Genomic DNA, 17,102 nt, shown 5'->3' on the forward strand with positions numbered 1-17,102 from the left:
CTTTCACCATCTTGCAAGACAGTATCAGATAAATCTCAGTCACTCTCTGAAAGCTCGTCTCTGCATTATCAGCCAAAATCTGCTGACAGAGTAGTAGGGCTTAATAGGATGAAAGACAATACTACAGAATGTGTGTCTATCAGTTGAAAATAATTGCTTGTTCCTTTCTTAAGTTCTTAACAGGCCTATCCTGCCTCATGTAACAAATCTTATAGTAGTTTGAAGTTCAGATAAGGGCAAATACATGCAGCTTCTTTCTTGTTTACAACATGTTTCCTATTTGGTCTTCAAAGTTAAAAGAATTTGATTTGCTCTCAATACTGATTTTCACTATAGTGATTTCTTGATAAGCACTCTGTTGACTTGCACAATTCTAAAATATTTTTCTGATCTACAATTGTAATAAAAGACTTTGTATGATAAAATATAATTGCCTGTGTTCTGTTTTTAAAGTAAATATATTCAAAATAAAATCCACAGTTGCTTTTGGTAAACAAAAAAAAAAAACAATTCACTTCTTGCTTCTTATTTTTTGTTTATCTCTTAATTTGAATGCTTATCTTGAAAAAGATTGGGTGGGGGGAGAGAGGAGGGTGAGAAAAAGAAATAGTTAGGGTTAAAGGAATTGATCATTTGAACAGAAAAGTATCCTGAGTTATAGGATGCATATAGCCTGCTTTCTTTTCTCTAGATATTTCAGTTTCAACATTCCTAAATGCTGATAACTTTTTGCCTTTGCTTTTATAGGTTTTTCTTATGAAACAGTAATAGTAGCTGATGTCCCTCATTGTGAACCAGTTGAAGAAACTCCACTGCTCCCTTCATCCCATTCATTTTCTACAGTTTTTGATGAAGACAAGCCAATTGCTAGCAGTGGGACTTACAACCTAGACTTCGACAGCATTGAAGTTGTAGATTCCTCACAAGGTGTGGATCCAAGCTCCCTGGACACAAAAAGTTGGGATTCCAAGTCCCATGTTAGAAGAAAATCCACAGATTCTGTTCCAGTTTCTAGATCTACGTTATCTCGTTCCCTTAGTTTGCAAGCTGGAGAATTTGATGGAGCCTCTTTTCCTGGGACTAATGAGACAGCGGGTTCTGCAACAGATACTTTTGGTGCTGGTTCAAGCAGTGCTTCTAGTACTCTTAAGCGCACAAAAAAACCTAGGCCAGCTTCCTTAAAGAAAAAACAATTAGCAAAAAAATCCTTGGATGTTTCTCCAGTAAAAGAACCAGGAATATCAGACCTCAAGCAAGATTCTGCTGCCTCAAGTGACGAAAAAGTTTCTGAAGAAACTTTGGAGCCCACTGAACCTGAGTGTACCAACCAACAGCACCAAAGTACTGTCAATAAAGACGAGGCCACTCCTGTACTAGAGACATTGAGTCCATTTGATCCAAACAGCTCAGAAGAAATTCCTGTATCAGGAGATAGCCAAGGACAGAACTCTCCGCTTGCCAACAAAAAAACTGTATCTCTTACCACAACACCAGAAGCTGTGGAGGTGACACCATCAGACACTGGGGGACAAGAAGATCCTCCAGTGAAAAGCTTAGCAGTCAGGTTGGAATTTGATTACTCTGAAGAAAAAGGCAGTGGTGAGGAACAGACAGAGAGTCCTCTTCTGCCCTCAAAAGTGGGCAAAAAGCCTGGGGCCAAAATGCCCCTCAGAAGGCCAAAGACTAAAAAGACTGGGGAGAAACTTGACAATACTCCCGCAAGCCCAAGCAAGACTCCTTCTGAACCCAGTGAGATTCCTGCTTCCAAGGGCTCATATACTTTTGATATTGACAAATGGGATGACCCCAACTTCAATCCTTTCTCTTCCACTTGTAAAATGCAAGACTCTCCAAAACTTCCTCAGCAAACCAATACAACGTACAGTTTTGATCCAGAAATCTCTGAAGACCCTCTCGATCCATTCAAGTCGTCCCCCAAAGTTGCCAGTTCTCCCACACAACCTCCAGCATCCTTTGAGATTTCAGCCAATGTCAATGAAATTAATGGATCAGAAGGAGATGGCCTAAATAAACCTGCAAAAAAGAAGAAGACGCCACTCAAGACGTAAGTCAGCATGTAGACAAGCATGTGTGCAGTACTCTAAACAGGTTTTTTGACAAGCTCCCTTAAATTTCTCTGTTGGTGCTATGTTTGTTGTATACATTTGCTGTAGTACATCCTGCCTAACTGAATTGTAATGCCAGAATAATCATATTACTGCAGCTGGAATTAAATTATTTTCCTTTTGGCTCTGAGGTGTACTTCAAACCTTTTTTTAATCCTCCACATTTAGAAAGTAAGCTTTAATTTTGCTGAATGTATGATTCAGCAAAAATCATTCATTTTGCTTCAGAGTTTTAAGAATCTGGCTGATCACTAGGAAGTGAGATTTAAAACATTTGGCAAAAAGAATTTCTGTTTCGAAGATTGAGAAGCAATCTGACCCTCATGTTAAAAGGAATGTATTTTGGAAAAATGTAGGAATTCTTAACGGCATTCCATCATGACATGGAAAAGTCTTCAAGGTTGTTTTTTTAACATAAAATGTAAATATACTTTATAATGCAAGTCATCATTTTAATTCAGTCAAAGAATAACAAACATATTGTCGGGATTAAGAGACTACTCTCCAGAGTGTTTACCATGAGGTTATAGTTTATACAGAGTTCAAAATGACAGAAACTATTCAGATGCTTAAAAGATAGACTTCAGTGTATTTTAGTTCATTATACTGGCTGGTTTGCGAACAAGCCACAAATGCTACTGAAGTGAGTTTAGTTTCTTTGTTTGTGTGAGGGAGAGAGTTGGGCAAATAAATAAATTTGTTTTTAAAAAAATAAAATAAATATTTTTACTTTCTAAATGTATATTCTGGATGCAGAAAAGGACTTGGAAGATAGTTTCCTTCAACTGTTTCCTTCAACTATAATGTTGATTTATTAAAACTCATGTTTTGCCTTCTTATGATTAAAATTGTTTGTGAGAATGGGGAATTAGAAGCATATACCTTACAAACTGTATTGCTTGCTATGAATTTCAGCCATAGTTAACTCTGCATTTCTTGTATGTGGTAATTCACCCATAAGCAAATTCTTCCAGTAGATAAAACTAATAATTTCCAATTGCTGTGTATTCTTGAAAAATATATTGCTTAACTTTTCCATAACAGATTCCTTTTTCTTTTAAGGCCAATCTACACAGGTAGTCCTCGACCACAATACACAAATGTATGTTGTTAAATGAGAAGTTAAGTGAGTTTTGCCTTATTTTAGGGCCTTTCTTGCCACTGTTGTTAAGTGAATCTGGTTCCCCATTGACTTGGCTTGTCAGAATGTCACAAAAGGTGATCACATGACCATGTGACACTGCAGTCATCATAAATATGAATCAGTTGCGAAGTTTCTCAATTTTGATCATGTTACCTTGGGGATGCTGTAACGGTTGCAAATGTGAAAAATTGTCATGTCACTTTTTTCAGTGCCACTGTAACTTCAAACAGTCACTAAACAAACTCTTGTATGTTGAGGACTACCTGTATTGAACTTGTTATTTATGCCTATAGATTGGGGGTAAGATGGGGGTGGTACTTTGTTGTTGTTGTTGTTGATTAATTTGGTGTATGTCATTTCTGACAGAAAGCCAGTTTGGTGTAGTATTTAAAGAACCAGGCTTGAAACCAGTGGTGGGATTCAAATTTTTTTACTACCGGTTCTGTGGGGTGACTTAGTGAGCATGGGGTGTAGCTTTGTAGGCGTGGCAGGGGAAGGATACTGCAAAATCCCCATTCCCTCCCCACCCCACTAACCTGCTTTCCAGCTGGCCGCCTGTTCAGGGCAACAAAAGAAGATCAGCTGGGAGGTAGCGGGGGCGGGGCCAGCCTATTTGCTGGTTGTCCGAACTACTCAAAATTTCTACTACCGGTTCTCCAGAACCCGCCAGAACTGTATTAATACCACCTCTGCTAGAAACCAGGAAACCATGAGTTCTAGTCCTGTTTTAGGCACAAAGCTAGCTGGGTGACCCTGGGCCAGTTGCTGTCAGGCCTAGGAAGCTGACAATGTTTATGAAATGACCAACGGAACGTTGATGAAATCTTGTCAAAAAAGTTGAAAGACTTGCCCCAGGCAGTTGAGTCAACACTGATTTGTATGTGTGAATGTACACACTTCTAATTATATCCTGTGATATTTTTAAAATGACATTCTGATTTCCTTAAGAATCACTTTTCAAAACACCAATTCATATAGTTTTGAACTTGAAAATATTGTTACAGTTTTTCTGTGCAGAGCTTTAGATTTTTTTTCTAAAAATTATTCAATGTAAATCTTTACTTGGATAGATTTGGATTAATGTAAAGTAACATTATTAGATACTAACCATCAGCAGTAGGTTGGTTGTAACTTGGCACACGTTCAGAGATGAAACATAAGCTCTGAAGTAAATGATATAAACGTACACTTGTACACCCATGTCACTTGAGTTCAAAAGTATGGTAGCACAATGGTTAGAATGCAGTACTGCAGGTTAATTTACTGCTCCCTCCAGGAGTTGGATTCTGAACGGCTCAAAGTTGACTCAGCCTTCCATCCTTCCGAGGTCGGTAAAATGAGGACCCAGATTGTTGGGGGCAATAGGATGACTCTGTAAACTGCCTAGAGAAGGCTGTAAAGCACTGTGAAGCGGTATAAGTTTAAGTGCTGTTACTATTGCTACATTGCATAAAATATTAGTTCTACTTTCAGTTAAAAACAAAAAAAGAATTTTAAACAAATTACCAATTAAATTGGATATCTGGAAATAAGTATAAACCCAACTTTCAAATTATGGGTTAACAGTGGAACAATAAAACAGGATTATCAAATTGGGCATAACTAGTATTATTTTTACTTCCTTATTAATTTCTGCTTATAGTAGTATTTTGGAATGATTCTGCAATATTCTGTTTACAGTTAGCTGCAAATGAATGTACTTAAATTCATGCAACACATTAGCCACGAAATAATCAGCAATTAATTTTTATACTCTAGGTCAGTGGTTCTCAACCTTCCCAATGCCGCGACCCTTTAATACAGTTCCTCATGTTGTGGTGACCCCCAACCATAAAATTGGTGTCTCAGTTCCTAAGACCATCGAAAATATGTGTTATCCGATGGCCTTAGGCGACCCCTGTGAAAGGATCATTCGACCTCCAAAGGGGTCCCGACCCACAGGTTGAGAACCACTGCTCTAGGTTATAACTGAAAGAATGAAATGTGATTATAAATCCCTAAATAACATCACTGAGGCATCAAATGGAATTCAGCACTGAAGCATTTAGAAACATGTTTATGTTCATAAAAAGTGAAAATATTAAATCAGAACAATACTCTTTTATTTGGAGAGACTCATAAACAGGACGCAAAACTGCTCACATCTATTCTTTTTGAATGTCCAGTTGAATCCTTTGGGTGGAAACATGGTGGAATTTGGTCACTAGATTATGCAAGAAAAACTTGAAAGTATGCCGTCTTAAATATTTAGCATTTATTCATTTATAAATATGAAATAACATTTAGATAATTTAAATCCCGCATTTAAAGAACTTGAGCAGAAAAAGTTCAGTTGTCAGTATTTATGACTCCTTTTATTTTGGGGGTAGGTTGATTGATTTTGTTGAAATGGAGAATAAAAATTTACTATAAGTTTTAAAAATATGAGGCATGCTTCCTAAAGCCAGGGATGGTTCTCCTCCTCTTTTTTTATATATTTCATTAATATATATTTTCCATTACCACTGCAAGACAATATAGACTGATTCCTGTTTAGCTACATCAAGTATGCAGCCTCATGGATACCTTAGATCAGTATTTTCAAACTTAGCAACTTTAAGATGCATAGACTTTGACTTCTGGAATTCCCCAAGCAGCATAATCTCTCTGGCACGAAAAAAATGGGGTTGGAGCATCCATCTTAGTCTGTCAGCAGCTTTTCAGTTCCATTGATTGTGGTATTATTGTGGACCAGCTTAGGGGTTAGGAAGCGGGACATGATGCTACAATGGCTCTTCTTTCTCCTGTGGACAGGAAGGGGGAGACATGGCCCAATTTCCCTTCCATAAGGATTGTCTCAGTTCTCTCCCCCATTCCTGCTTAACTTCTACATCAAACCTTGAGGTAAGGCTATACATTAAACTATGGGGAAAGAACTGTCTTGAACTCAATCTTAGCAAAGCTGAGTGGCTTTAGGTTGAAGACTCCCTCCCCCCGGATCTGTGATGCCTTCTGGACTCATGACTTTTCTTCAAACAGTAGGTGGTAGCTGCGGCTAGGAGAACCTATGCCTCATTTCACCATATGCCCCTATTATATTACCCTTTCCTGGAATGAAGCATTGCTCACTGTCATTCACATTGAGGCCATCTCCCAAATGGATTACACCAATGTGTTTAACATGTGGTCACCCATAAATAATGCCCAGAAGCTGTAACTGATCCCGAATATGGTAGCATGGGCAGTTATGTACCTTGGTGAGTACCAACACCTTGGTATACCCCTACTATACCAAAACTCCACTGGTTCCCATAGCTTCTGGATGAAATTCAACATGTTGGTTACCATCTATAAAATCCTTCATGGCATGAGGCAAGATTATTTTGCAGGACCCCCCTGTCCATCCCTGTAGGTCCATTAGAGTGTGCAGGTTTTGGCTCCTATCTGATAAAATGTGCCAGCTGATAGGACCCAGGAAGTGTGTCTGTGATGGAATGGAGTCCGGACCTGCAGAAGGGAGGGGCTCTTTCCCAGAGAACAAAGAGTGGGCAGAGCTTGGAGGTTTTGGATATGCAAGAAGAAAGAGAAGAAGGTGGATCCATCTACGCAACAATTCATAGAGTATAACTAGTAGTTACGCTGGTAGTTGCTTTAGTCTGTCAAGATTTTTGCCTATAGGCAAATACAATAAGGAAACTACAGGTAGTCCTCGACCACAATAGAGTCCAAAATTTTTGTTGGTAAGCGATACATTTCTGAAGTGAATTTTGCCCCATTTTATGACCTTTCCTGCCACCGTTGTTGAGCGATTCAGTATAGTGGTTAAATTAGTGACACAGTTGTTAAGTGAATCTGGCTTCTCCATTGACTTTGCTTGTCCAAAGGTCGCAAAAAGTGATCACATGACCCCGGGACACTGCAACGGTCGTATGTGTGAAAAGCAGGCATAACTCACTTGTTTCAGTGTCATTATAACTTTGGTCAACAATTTTGGTCAAAATTGTTGTAAGTTGAGGACTACCTGTACTCAACAGTAACTCCATGTGTTGCTCTTGACTCGTGAACACACTCCTTTCTGAGATTTATTTTGCCTAGTGCCTACTACAATTTTGTACATCCTTGAAGCACGGGACTGGACAGTTCAGTGTCATATCAATGTGTTTATGTGTTTCATGTGGTCTGAGTTAGATTGTACTTGGCACCATTGTGTTATTATTTTTAAGCATCTTCTATTTTTGTGTGTTGGCTTTTTAATCCTATTTTTTTCCCACTCTCAATTGTGAGATGGGTGACTACATAAACCATTGTGGTAAAGCAGTAAAAAAATTGTGTCCAATATTTAGAGACATGTTTTTAAAAACAACAGAAACATGGGGTGTGATTCTCCCCTGCCCCTGCAACATAATAAATGGAATTTCTCCTTTGTGTCAGTGAGTTCCTTCTGTCTTGTCTCTCTCTTTTGTCTTACTTGTCTTAGGATGGTTGAAGATATGATATCTGTATGTTCTCTGTTGTAAGTAACTTTTAATCCTAAACATACCTGTTATTAGCAGAAATGCTTCATGGTTTGTTTGTTTTTCTGTCCACATGTTTATGTATTGTTTTGTCTTGTTTCAGTCTTGTTTAGTTGTTTATTTTTACAAGTTTGTTTGCAGTAATATCCATTAATAATAATAATAATAATAATAATAATAATAATAATAATAATAATAATAATAAATATTTATTTCTTAGCCGCACCCTCTCCCGAAGGACTCGGGGCGGCGTACAACAAAACATAGGAAATAAATATATCGACATACATATAACAAAACATATACCAAGACATATATACGACATATACAAGGAGGAGGTGAACTGATAGATAAAAACAAGTAAAAACACAATGTTTAAAAACCCCTAAATAAATTGAATACAATTAAAATACCCCAAATAAAAAACCCGTCAGGAGCGATATAGTTGGATCAAAGTTGAGCCTACTAATGTAGGTCATGAGGCCTATATGCAATAAGATTATTTTTACTTTCAGCAACATTATTTTCAGTGGAGGGAAAAAAGGGTGATCATTACATAAAGTTGAGCAAAATTATTTCTTGATCAATCTATCATCAATCTGTCTGTGTCTATCTGTGTGTCTATATGTTTAAATGTTCTCCAGCTGAAGTATATGTTATTTGGAATGCCAATGTACTTGGCAGATATACCTTTGCAATTAAGCCTTCTGGGAATTTCTGCTCTCACTTTCCATGTCATTCTCCATGCCTGCTTGAGTGGCATGCATGCATCGTAAAGTCTGGTTCCCGGGAGATGAAGCATGAAGCCATAACAGCACTAATTCTCTTTTCATTGTTCCGTTTAGCATGGGTTTGGCAACATTTCATAGAGTAGAGTAGAATAGAATAGAATAGAATAGAATAGAATAGAATAGAATAGAATAGAATAGAATAGAATAGAATAGAATAGAATAGAATAGAATAGAATAGAATTCTTTATTGGCCAAGTGTGATTGGACACAGAAGGAATGTGGTGCATATGCTCTCAGTGTACATAAGGAGAATAAAATACATTCATCAAGAACAAAAACAGTGGTAGTCAAGGTTACTAATAAGCTATCAAAACAACTCTTTTCCGTTGATAATACACTTGTTAATGCAACATAGCAATATTGTAATTTATTTTCTAAATAAGATATGGCTAGCCAGCATGTTTCTCAATGTGTTTAGCAATTGGTTAAGATACAGATAGTCCTTAACTTAAAAATAGTTGCTTAGTGACCCAGACAAACCTATCTGGGGGGTACTTTACATGCTGATGAAGTTACAAAATCAGATGACCTGGATTTGAAGTTCTGATGGTCATCCCCCCTGCAGTCTTGTCTCTGCACATAAACGCTATGGCCATTAGCAACATCCTGTGGTTACATGAATGCATTTTACAATGGTTTTGGCATTTGTTTTCAACAATACTGCGCCCTTCGTGAACTATTGGTTTACTTAACAACCAAAGTTTTGCTTAACCACTTTAGATTCATTTAACAACCATAGTGAGTTGCTAAACGAGCATTGCAAAATGGGTGGTAAAATTGGCTGGGCCATGGGACTGATTTGTTTTATGATTGTTATGAGTTATGAACATGACAGAGGGGCTCCTCCATTTTGGTTGTAACTCAAGGACTACCTGTACTGATATATTTTACATGAATCAACTCATTTTTGCTTTGGCTCCTTGGTTTGTTTTTTGCCATCTCAGAAATTAGTTGAGACATAGCTGTAATATTTGAAAATCTTATTCTCATGCAATTGCTTCCCACCAAAACATAATACCAATAACGTTTAGCTGTTTATTTCACTCACTCTGTTTCTGATATAAAGCATTTCTTTCTTTAAGATCTCACTATATAGTTCTTTTCCCACCTGAAATTTGAATCTACCTTAGAAGTCCCCAAGCAGTGAGGGATAGTAGTCATTTGGGAATATTATGATGGGACAGTCAGATAATGGATGCCATAAAAAAGTTGTTTATTCACAAAATGGCCATCCAATTTCCCAAATGAAAGTTGCTGTGCATGCTCAGCATATTTCTTTCTACCTTGCAACTGATTTTTGTTCTTTCTTTGAATTCTTGATCTATTTTGCCAAGCAAAGAACACAATTGTGACAACCCATCATTTTTATTTTCTAAAACAATCTAATCTGGAGTCATTCTTGGAAATACAGTTTTAAAGGCCTGGGTATTTTTTATTCAACGTGGCAATTTCCTCTGTATATTAATATTAAAATCATCATCATATTATAATAATATTACTATCATCAATGCCATCATATATTTTTCAAAAAAAATGAGTTAGGGAAATGAGAAAGAGCAAGAAACCAATTAATTAGCTATTGGCATATTGATGCCCATACTTCATTTTTTATATCCTATTCAAATATTTTAATGCTTTTGGAGTATAAATATTAATAGTATGACCTGAAGAAAACAACAAGGATATAGATACCAGCAACTGATGCATACTTATTATAAGATTTAATCAATTCTCCGGTAGCAGCTAGCGAGAATTAGAAGATAAGATCAAGACGTGAATCCTTGTCCCATATCTGCCTTGCTCAAATTGTGTGGTCTTGTTCATCGGTATTTTGCATGCATTTTGTTCATTTGTCATTTGTTTGGCAGTTGAAGTACCTGAGATAATAGTTTGGTAGATAAAATTGAAGACATTTTCACAACACTTACATATCAGTAACTATGTTGGTGTTGTATTTGATGAGCAGTGATATCCTGATAGATATCAGGGCAAGAACTTATCCTGATCAAGATTCTTATTTACTGAATTATGTTATGTTGGCCATCCTGCAGTAGCACTGTAACCGTTTTGTTGTTTTCAACAGTACCCACATCTATGTCTCATTGTCTGGATTGACTTTTTACCTTAATATAAAAACTCAGTTTAATTGAATTCTTGTAATTATCTAATGCTTGATTTTTAATTTGGCAAAGTCTGAGTCTAAGAATGCATGATAAGCAAAGGACATAGCATGCTCTTCTTTGATGTTTACGTGCTAAGTTTCTGAAACAGGAAATCTTCATCATGATATATTCATTATCTGTTTTTTGTTATGTCATTTTTATTTGTTGGCATACTCAAGAGTTTCCTTTTTTTTTTCCAGTGACACTTTTAGGGTGAAAAAGTCACCAAAAAGATCTCCGCTGTCTGATGCACCTTCACAGGTAAGGAGCTTCAACAAGCTTTTTTTTAAAGTATTTTCTTTTTTTAAGGTAGCAATTAATTATCCACTTTCTCAAATCTTACAAAAGAAAGGCAGCTCAGATGACTAGATTGGAAATCATCTTCCCACAGTTAATGTGGAGCGGGTGCGCAATTTGGGCGTCCTCCTGGATGCCCGGCTGTCCATGGATGACCATGTGACAGCCGTGGCAAGGGGGGCGTTCCACCAGGTTCGCCTGGTGCGCCAATTGCGCCCCCTACTGGACCGGGACGCCTTACGCACAGTCACTCATGCGCTGGTGACGTCTCGCTTGGACTACTGTAACGCTCTCTACATGGGGCTTCCCTTGAAATGCACCCGGAGGCTACAGTTGGTCCAGAACGCAGCCGCGCGGGTAATTATGGGGAGTACTAGGTACTCCCATGTGACACCGTTCCTGCGCGAGCTGCAGTGGCTTCCTGTGGTCTATCGGGTGCGTTTCAAGGTTTTGATAACAATCTTTAAAGCGCTCCATGGCTCAGGACCTAGTTACTTGCGGGATCGTATTCTGCCCCATACATCCCTGCGACCAATCCGCTCGCACAGAGAGGGCCTCCTCCAGGTGCCGTCCACTAGACAGTGTCGGGGGGCGGCGCCTAGGAGTAGAGCCTTCTCTGTGGCGGGCCCAGCCCTGTGGAATGACCTCCCTCCGGATATTAGGAATACCTCTGACCTCCGCTCCTTTCGTATTAAGCTTAAGACCCACCTATTCCAAGTAGCTGGCCTGGCTCAACTTTGATCTAACCATATCGCTCCTGACGGGTTTTTAATTGGGTATTTTAATTATATTTAATTATTTAGGGGTTTTTTAATCACTGTATTCTAATTGTTTTTTATTCATCAGCCGACCTCCTCCTTGTGTATGTCTCGGTATATGTCTCTGTTATATCTTTGTTTTGTCCACATATTTATTTCATATGTTTCATTGTACGCCGCCCCGAGTCCTTCGGGAGAGGGTGCGGCTAAGAAATAAATATTTATTTATTATTTATTTATTAATTATAGAGCCAGCACAACAAAGGGGAAATAATCATACAGAAAAGGAGGCATCAAATGGGCAAATGGGCAAGCATCAATACAATACAATACAATACAATACAATACAATACAATACAATACAATACAATACAATACAATACAATACAATACAATACAATAGTAGAGTTGGAAGGGACCTTGGAGGTCTACTAGTCCAACCCCCTGCTTAGGCAGGAAACTCTATACCATTTCAGACAGATGGTTATCCAACATCTTCTTAAAGACTTCCAGTGTTGGGGCATTCACAACTTCTGGAGGCAAGCTGTTCCACTGATTAATTGTTCTAACTGTCAGGAAGTTTCTCCTCAGTTCTAAGTTGTTTCTCTCCTTGATTAGTTTCCACCCATTGCTTCTTGTTCTACCCTCAGGTGCCTTGGAGAATTGTTTGACTCCCTCTTCTTTGTGGCAACCCCTGAGATATTGGAACACTGCTATCAAATAAATGCTAGATCACATTCAACTAATGTTTAGGAGGATTTGAAACCCCACCTTTTTTTTTTTTTTAGAAATGTTGAAATTGTTCATTGAAATTTGAAACTTATTTCTTTTTTTGTTGAGCACACAATGAATTTTGGCTGCATGCGATGCAATCTAAACTACCATGAGAGGTGATAATGTTTGATGCTATGGTAATATTTAATATTTATCATGGCTGAACTCCAAGGCTCAGTCTCAGTCTGGGGTTCTTATAAACCAAAATGTGTTTTTAAATTTTGCAATAAAATCTATGTAACCTAATCATTAGGAAACTAGGACTAATAAAACGTTTAAAAAATCATGATTTAATCAATTATTAGACCTATACTACTTAAGGCACTGATTTTCAGATCTCTGAAATAGATCAAATGTCATCCTTCTACAATTTTAAAATGAAGATCCCAAGACCTGATTGTAAATTAAAATAACTTGCATAGCGTGAAAAAGAGTTCCAGAACCCAGGTGGAGGAGTTGTAAATTGGTTCTTCTCCTGCACCTACAATTATTTACATTTAGTCAAACTCTTAAGAATAAAGCAAAAGGGAGCTGGATCCATGAAAGAAGACAATTGCTTCTTTCTTTGTAGCACAATAATTTTTTAACCTTTATTTTCTTCCTAGGAATCTATGGTACTGCCTCCTACTGAAACGCCCTCTGTTGTATCCACTGTGGTACATGCAACAGATGAGGAAAAACTGGCATCTTCTGTGGGTAATCAGAAATGGACTTGTATGACAGTGGATCTTGATAATGATAAGCAGGATTATCCTCAGCCATCAGATCTCTCATCATTTGTAAATGAAACAAAATTCAGCTCCCCTACAGAAGGTAAACTGGGAAAAGAAGATAGAATTGCTGTTTTATTTATTTGAGGAAGGAAATGTTGGCCCAGAATGACGAGAAACAAAGGATATCATTGCTACAATGATATACTTACTGGTCCATTTCATTAGACATTGTTTATTTTATTTGTTTGTGTGTGTGTTTGTTTGTTTTTAAATTTATTTATAAAATTTATAGGCCACCCATCTTTCCATAGGGTAACTCTGGGCTGCTTACAGTCATTAAAAATATGTCCATACATATATAATTAAAACATAAATAATTAAAATCAGACATTAAAACCTAAGGACACATGGGGAGGACAGGGGCGGAGTGAGGGGAAATGGGATTCATTATTACTTGATCAAACACCTCCACAGTGCTGTTCCCCAACTAGGGCCCCAATCCAACCAGCAGAGCCATGTCTCTAGGTGGGTTGGGGCCAACCTCACATCAGGGTGTAAGAAGTTCCAGAGAGCAGAGAAGGCACTTCTGGACCTTGCCAGATAGAATAATCAGGTGGATGGGACCCTCAGCATGCCTTCTTTCCAGCACGAGTGGAATGGCCCAACCCCAGTGAAGTGAGATGGTCCCTCAAGTTAGCTTTATCTTGATTATATTAAAAAGTTAATTCCAATTGCCATAACTGGAGATAATGCCTCGTTACATTTCTGTGCACTATTACATCCTTGTGGAGTGCACACATTCAAATTCTACTTTTGATCTTATTGCTACATTAAATGGCTCTGCTGTTGATCCTAGTAAGTGGTCATTTGTCAGAAACTATTAAAAAAAATTATTCCAACAGGAAAGAAAGGGAAAGGAGCCTGCTAGAGTAAGGACAGGTTTGTTTTATGTACTAGAGCGGAAGGGCAGTTAAACATGTGACATTTCACCTTCATAATTGAACTGCATGATTTATTTTGAATATGTAGAGCTTATTTCTTAATCTGGGATGAAGTTGTGTCTGATATGGTCCCAACACATCATAAAGATTCAGGTTGGAAAAAGGTGGTATTCAGAAGATTGGAAATATCTTTTATATTTGGGTTATCCCACTCAGTATATACATCCTAATAGGCATGTAATCAAGAGAAACTTTAGCTATGCATAAACTGAGCTACTTCTCAATATTTATTAACTTTGTGATACTTTTATTGGGGTAATCATTAAATAAATGAATCAACTCAGAACCTTTACCTTTCACCACATCTCATTGTCAACAAATGCTATCTTCATGCAGCATTATGAATGTAACTAGCAATGATGCTAATTTGATTTATTTATCAAATCATCATCCACTATATTCTGGGTAATTTAATTTAGTGTTGCATTGACAATTTTAACTTATCAAGTATGAGTTTTTTGAGTTAAGCAGGCTGTAGAAACTAGTATAAGTAAAAAAATATCAAAGAAATTTGAAATAATAACTCTCCTCCCTACCATTAAAAATATTGAAATAATACAAATTAATAATTCAATGCCCGGTGCAAAAGGAGTGTCTTCAATATTTTTAGGGGAATGCCAAACGCAAGGTTCTAGGTATGCTCTATCAATCTATTCTATAATGTTATGGTCACTACTAAGAAAGTACTCTACTATCAGAGAAGATGGGACCATAAGTATAATAATTGATATAATACTGCATAGACGGTAAGCATTTTGTGACCAAATAGCATAACATATTTGCATTTTCTCTGAGATCAACGTTTCTGGCATTTTTGATTTCGTATATAGGTTAAAATGTTTCCATAAGTCTAATGGCTCTGTTTTGCTCTTACTTCCTACAGTCCCAGCGAACTCTTTGGCTTTAGGGTACATCTAGGAGAAGAAGTGCCAGGTAGTAGTAAAAAACAATGAAGAACATTTAAAATAATCATATGAAACAGCATTGAACTTCCTAATAGAACATTAATTTTAACGATGACTTGAACCTACAAGAACCAAGTATCTTGAGGAAAAAGATCGTTTCTGATTAAGGATTAAATATAGTGAGAGATTTTAGATGGGATTTTTGTGAAGGTACTAGTTAAAGGACAACCACCTAATATTTAAAGGAAATGGTATCCTTTCTTGAGGGAACCATCCTATTAGAAATGTAATTTCTATCTGACGTTAGCACATTACGGTTCAATACCTACTCATCTATGAATCACAGAGTGACCTCAGTCTAATCACTTTACTATAGATTACCTACAGGGATGCGGTGGCTCAGTGGCTAAGACAAGAAAGGTCTATCAGAAAGGTTGGCAGTTCAGCGGTTCAAATCCCTAGCGCCATGTAATGGAGTGAGCTCCTGTTACTTGTCCCAGCTTCTGCCAACCTAGCAATTTGAAAGCATGTAAAAATGCAAGTAGAAAAATAGGAGCCACCTTTGGTGGGAAGGTAACAGCGTTCCATGCATCTTTGGCGTTTAGTCATGTCGGCCACATGACCACGGAGACATCTTTGTCTTTGAAATGGAGATGAGCACCGCCCCCTAGAGTTGGGAACGACTAGCACATATGTGCGAGGGGAGCCTTTACCTTTAACTTATAGATATACCTGCCATAGTAGCTTATTGTAAGAATAATATTGCAACAAGAAAAAAGGAATATGTATTCTATCTTGCACTTCCTGAAAACAGGCTGGAATAAAAATGAAATAAATAAAGTGTGTTAGTTATGGAACATAAGTAAAGATTGTTTAAACAAGATTTGCAGTCGAAGGTACATCATTAGGATTTAAGGTCAATGCAGGCTGGCATTTAACCTCAATATAAATACTAATTTGTCTAAGGGTTACTTGTGGCTCAGATTGCCTATTAATTATGGTAGTGTTTCCTCTGTGGAGGCTTTTTAAACATAATCATATCTTCCCCCTGGAATTTCCTATGGGCTTCATTTGGAGACTTCAGAGTAATTAAAGTGTTCTGAGAATTTGCATTACTTTCTCCTGTTAGCTGAATACTGAGATAAGAATGCCAATTAGCAAAGGAAGGAGCTCAAGGTGACTATGTTATAATTTAATATTGAAACTAACACCCAAATATCCTAAAGGTCCTATTTATACCTTTGCTAATTCATTATAATTCTTTCTTGCCTTGCTCCTCAATATAATTGGAATAGAATAGAAATTTGATAGAAATTTAATAGAAATGCAATAGAAATTTAATAGAAATTTAATAGAAATTAATCAGAATATTAATTTTGTTCTAAATTGCTAGCTTGTATAATATATGGGACTGTCGAGGGTTAAACAGTTATCAGCTCTAGTTTTTAAAACTCAATTGTATTTGCAGTAAAAATTTCAGTATATATTTAGAGAACAGAAAGTAATACAAGCTTCATATTCCTATGATCAACTTTTCCCGCCTTGAAGCTATGCAGGTTTTCTGGACATCAGTTCCCATGATCCTCAATCAGCTGCTCTCAGTTGTCAGGTGGGAAAGACCAGGTCCACAAATGAAGGTCCAATCAAACTGAATTATTGCTGTGCAGGAATGATCTCAAACAATGGTTAGCACAGTGGATATATAGCTTAGAATGAAATCCATTTCGAGCCCCAACCCCAATTCCCCAGGCTGTAAAAACGTGTCTTTTCCAATAAACATTGCCAGTAGAAATTTTATTTTATAAAAATTGTGTGTGGGCAAATTACTCTAGAGTTTGCTTGTTTTTAATTAATTTTCATTGTAAGTTCATTTTTATTGTTAATTTTATTATTTCATTACTATAAGGAACATGTCCATATGTTTGGAAGAGCAGATTT

General features: G+C 37.2%; 1 protein-coding gene across 1 annotated transcript in view; it reads left to right on the forward strand.

Annotated features, from left to right (window-relative positions):
* The window catches only part of TACC2 (transforming acidic coiled-coil containing protein 2), a 181,744-nt gene that overhangs the window by 136,811 nt on the left and 27,831 nt on the right, over positions 1 to 17,102 (forward strand). Inside the window, exons 10-12 of the mRNA XM_081955664.1 lie at positions 748 to 2,065; positions 10,917 to 10,977; positions 13,151 to 13,358. Of these exons, the coding sequence (XP_081811790.1) occupies positions 748 to 2,065; positions 10,917 to 10,977; positions 13,151 to 13,358 (1,587 nt within the window). The remainder of the gene's footprint in view (positions 1 to 747; positions 2,066 to 10,916; positions 10,978 to 13,150; positions 13,359 to 17,102) is intronic.

This window comes from Natrix helvetica, assembly GCF_964273705.1.
Source record: "Natrix helvetica genome assembly, chromosome: 5".
Classification (NCBI taxonomy): Eukaryota; Metazoa; Chordata; class Lepidosauria; order Squamata; family Natricidae; genus Natrix; species Natrix helvetica.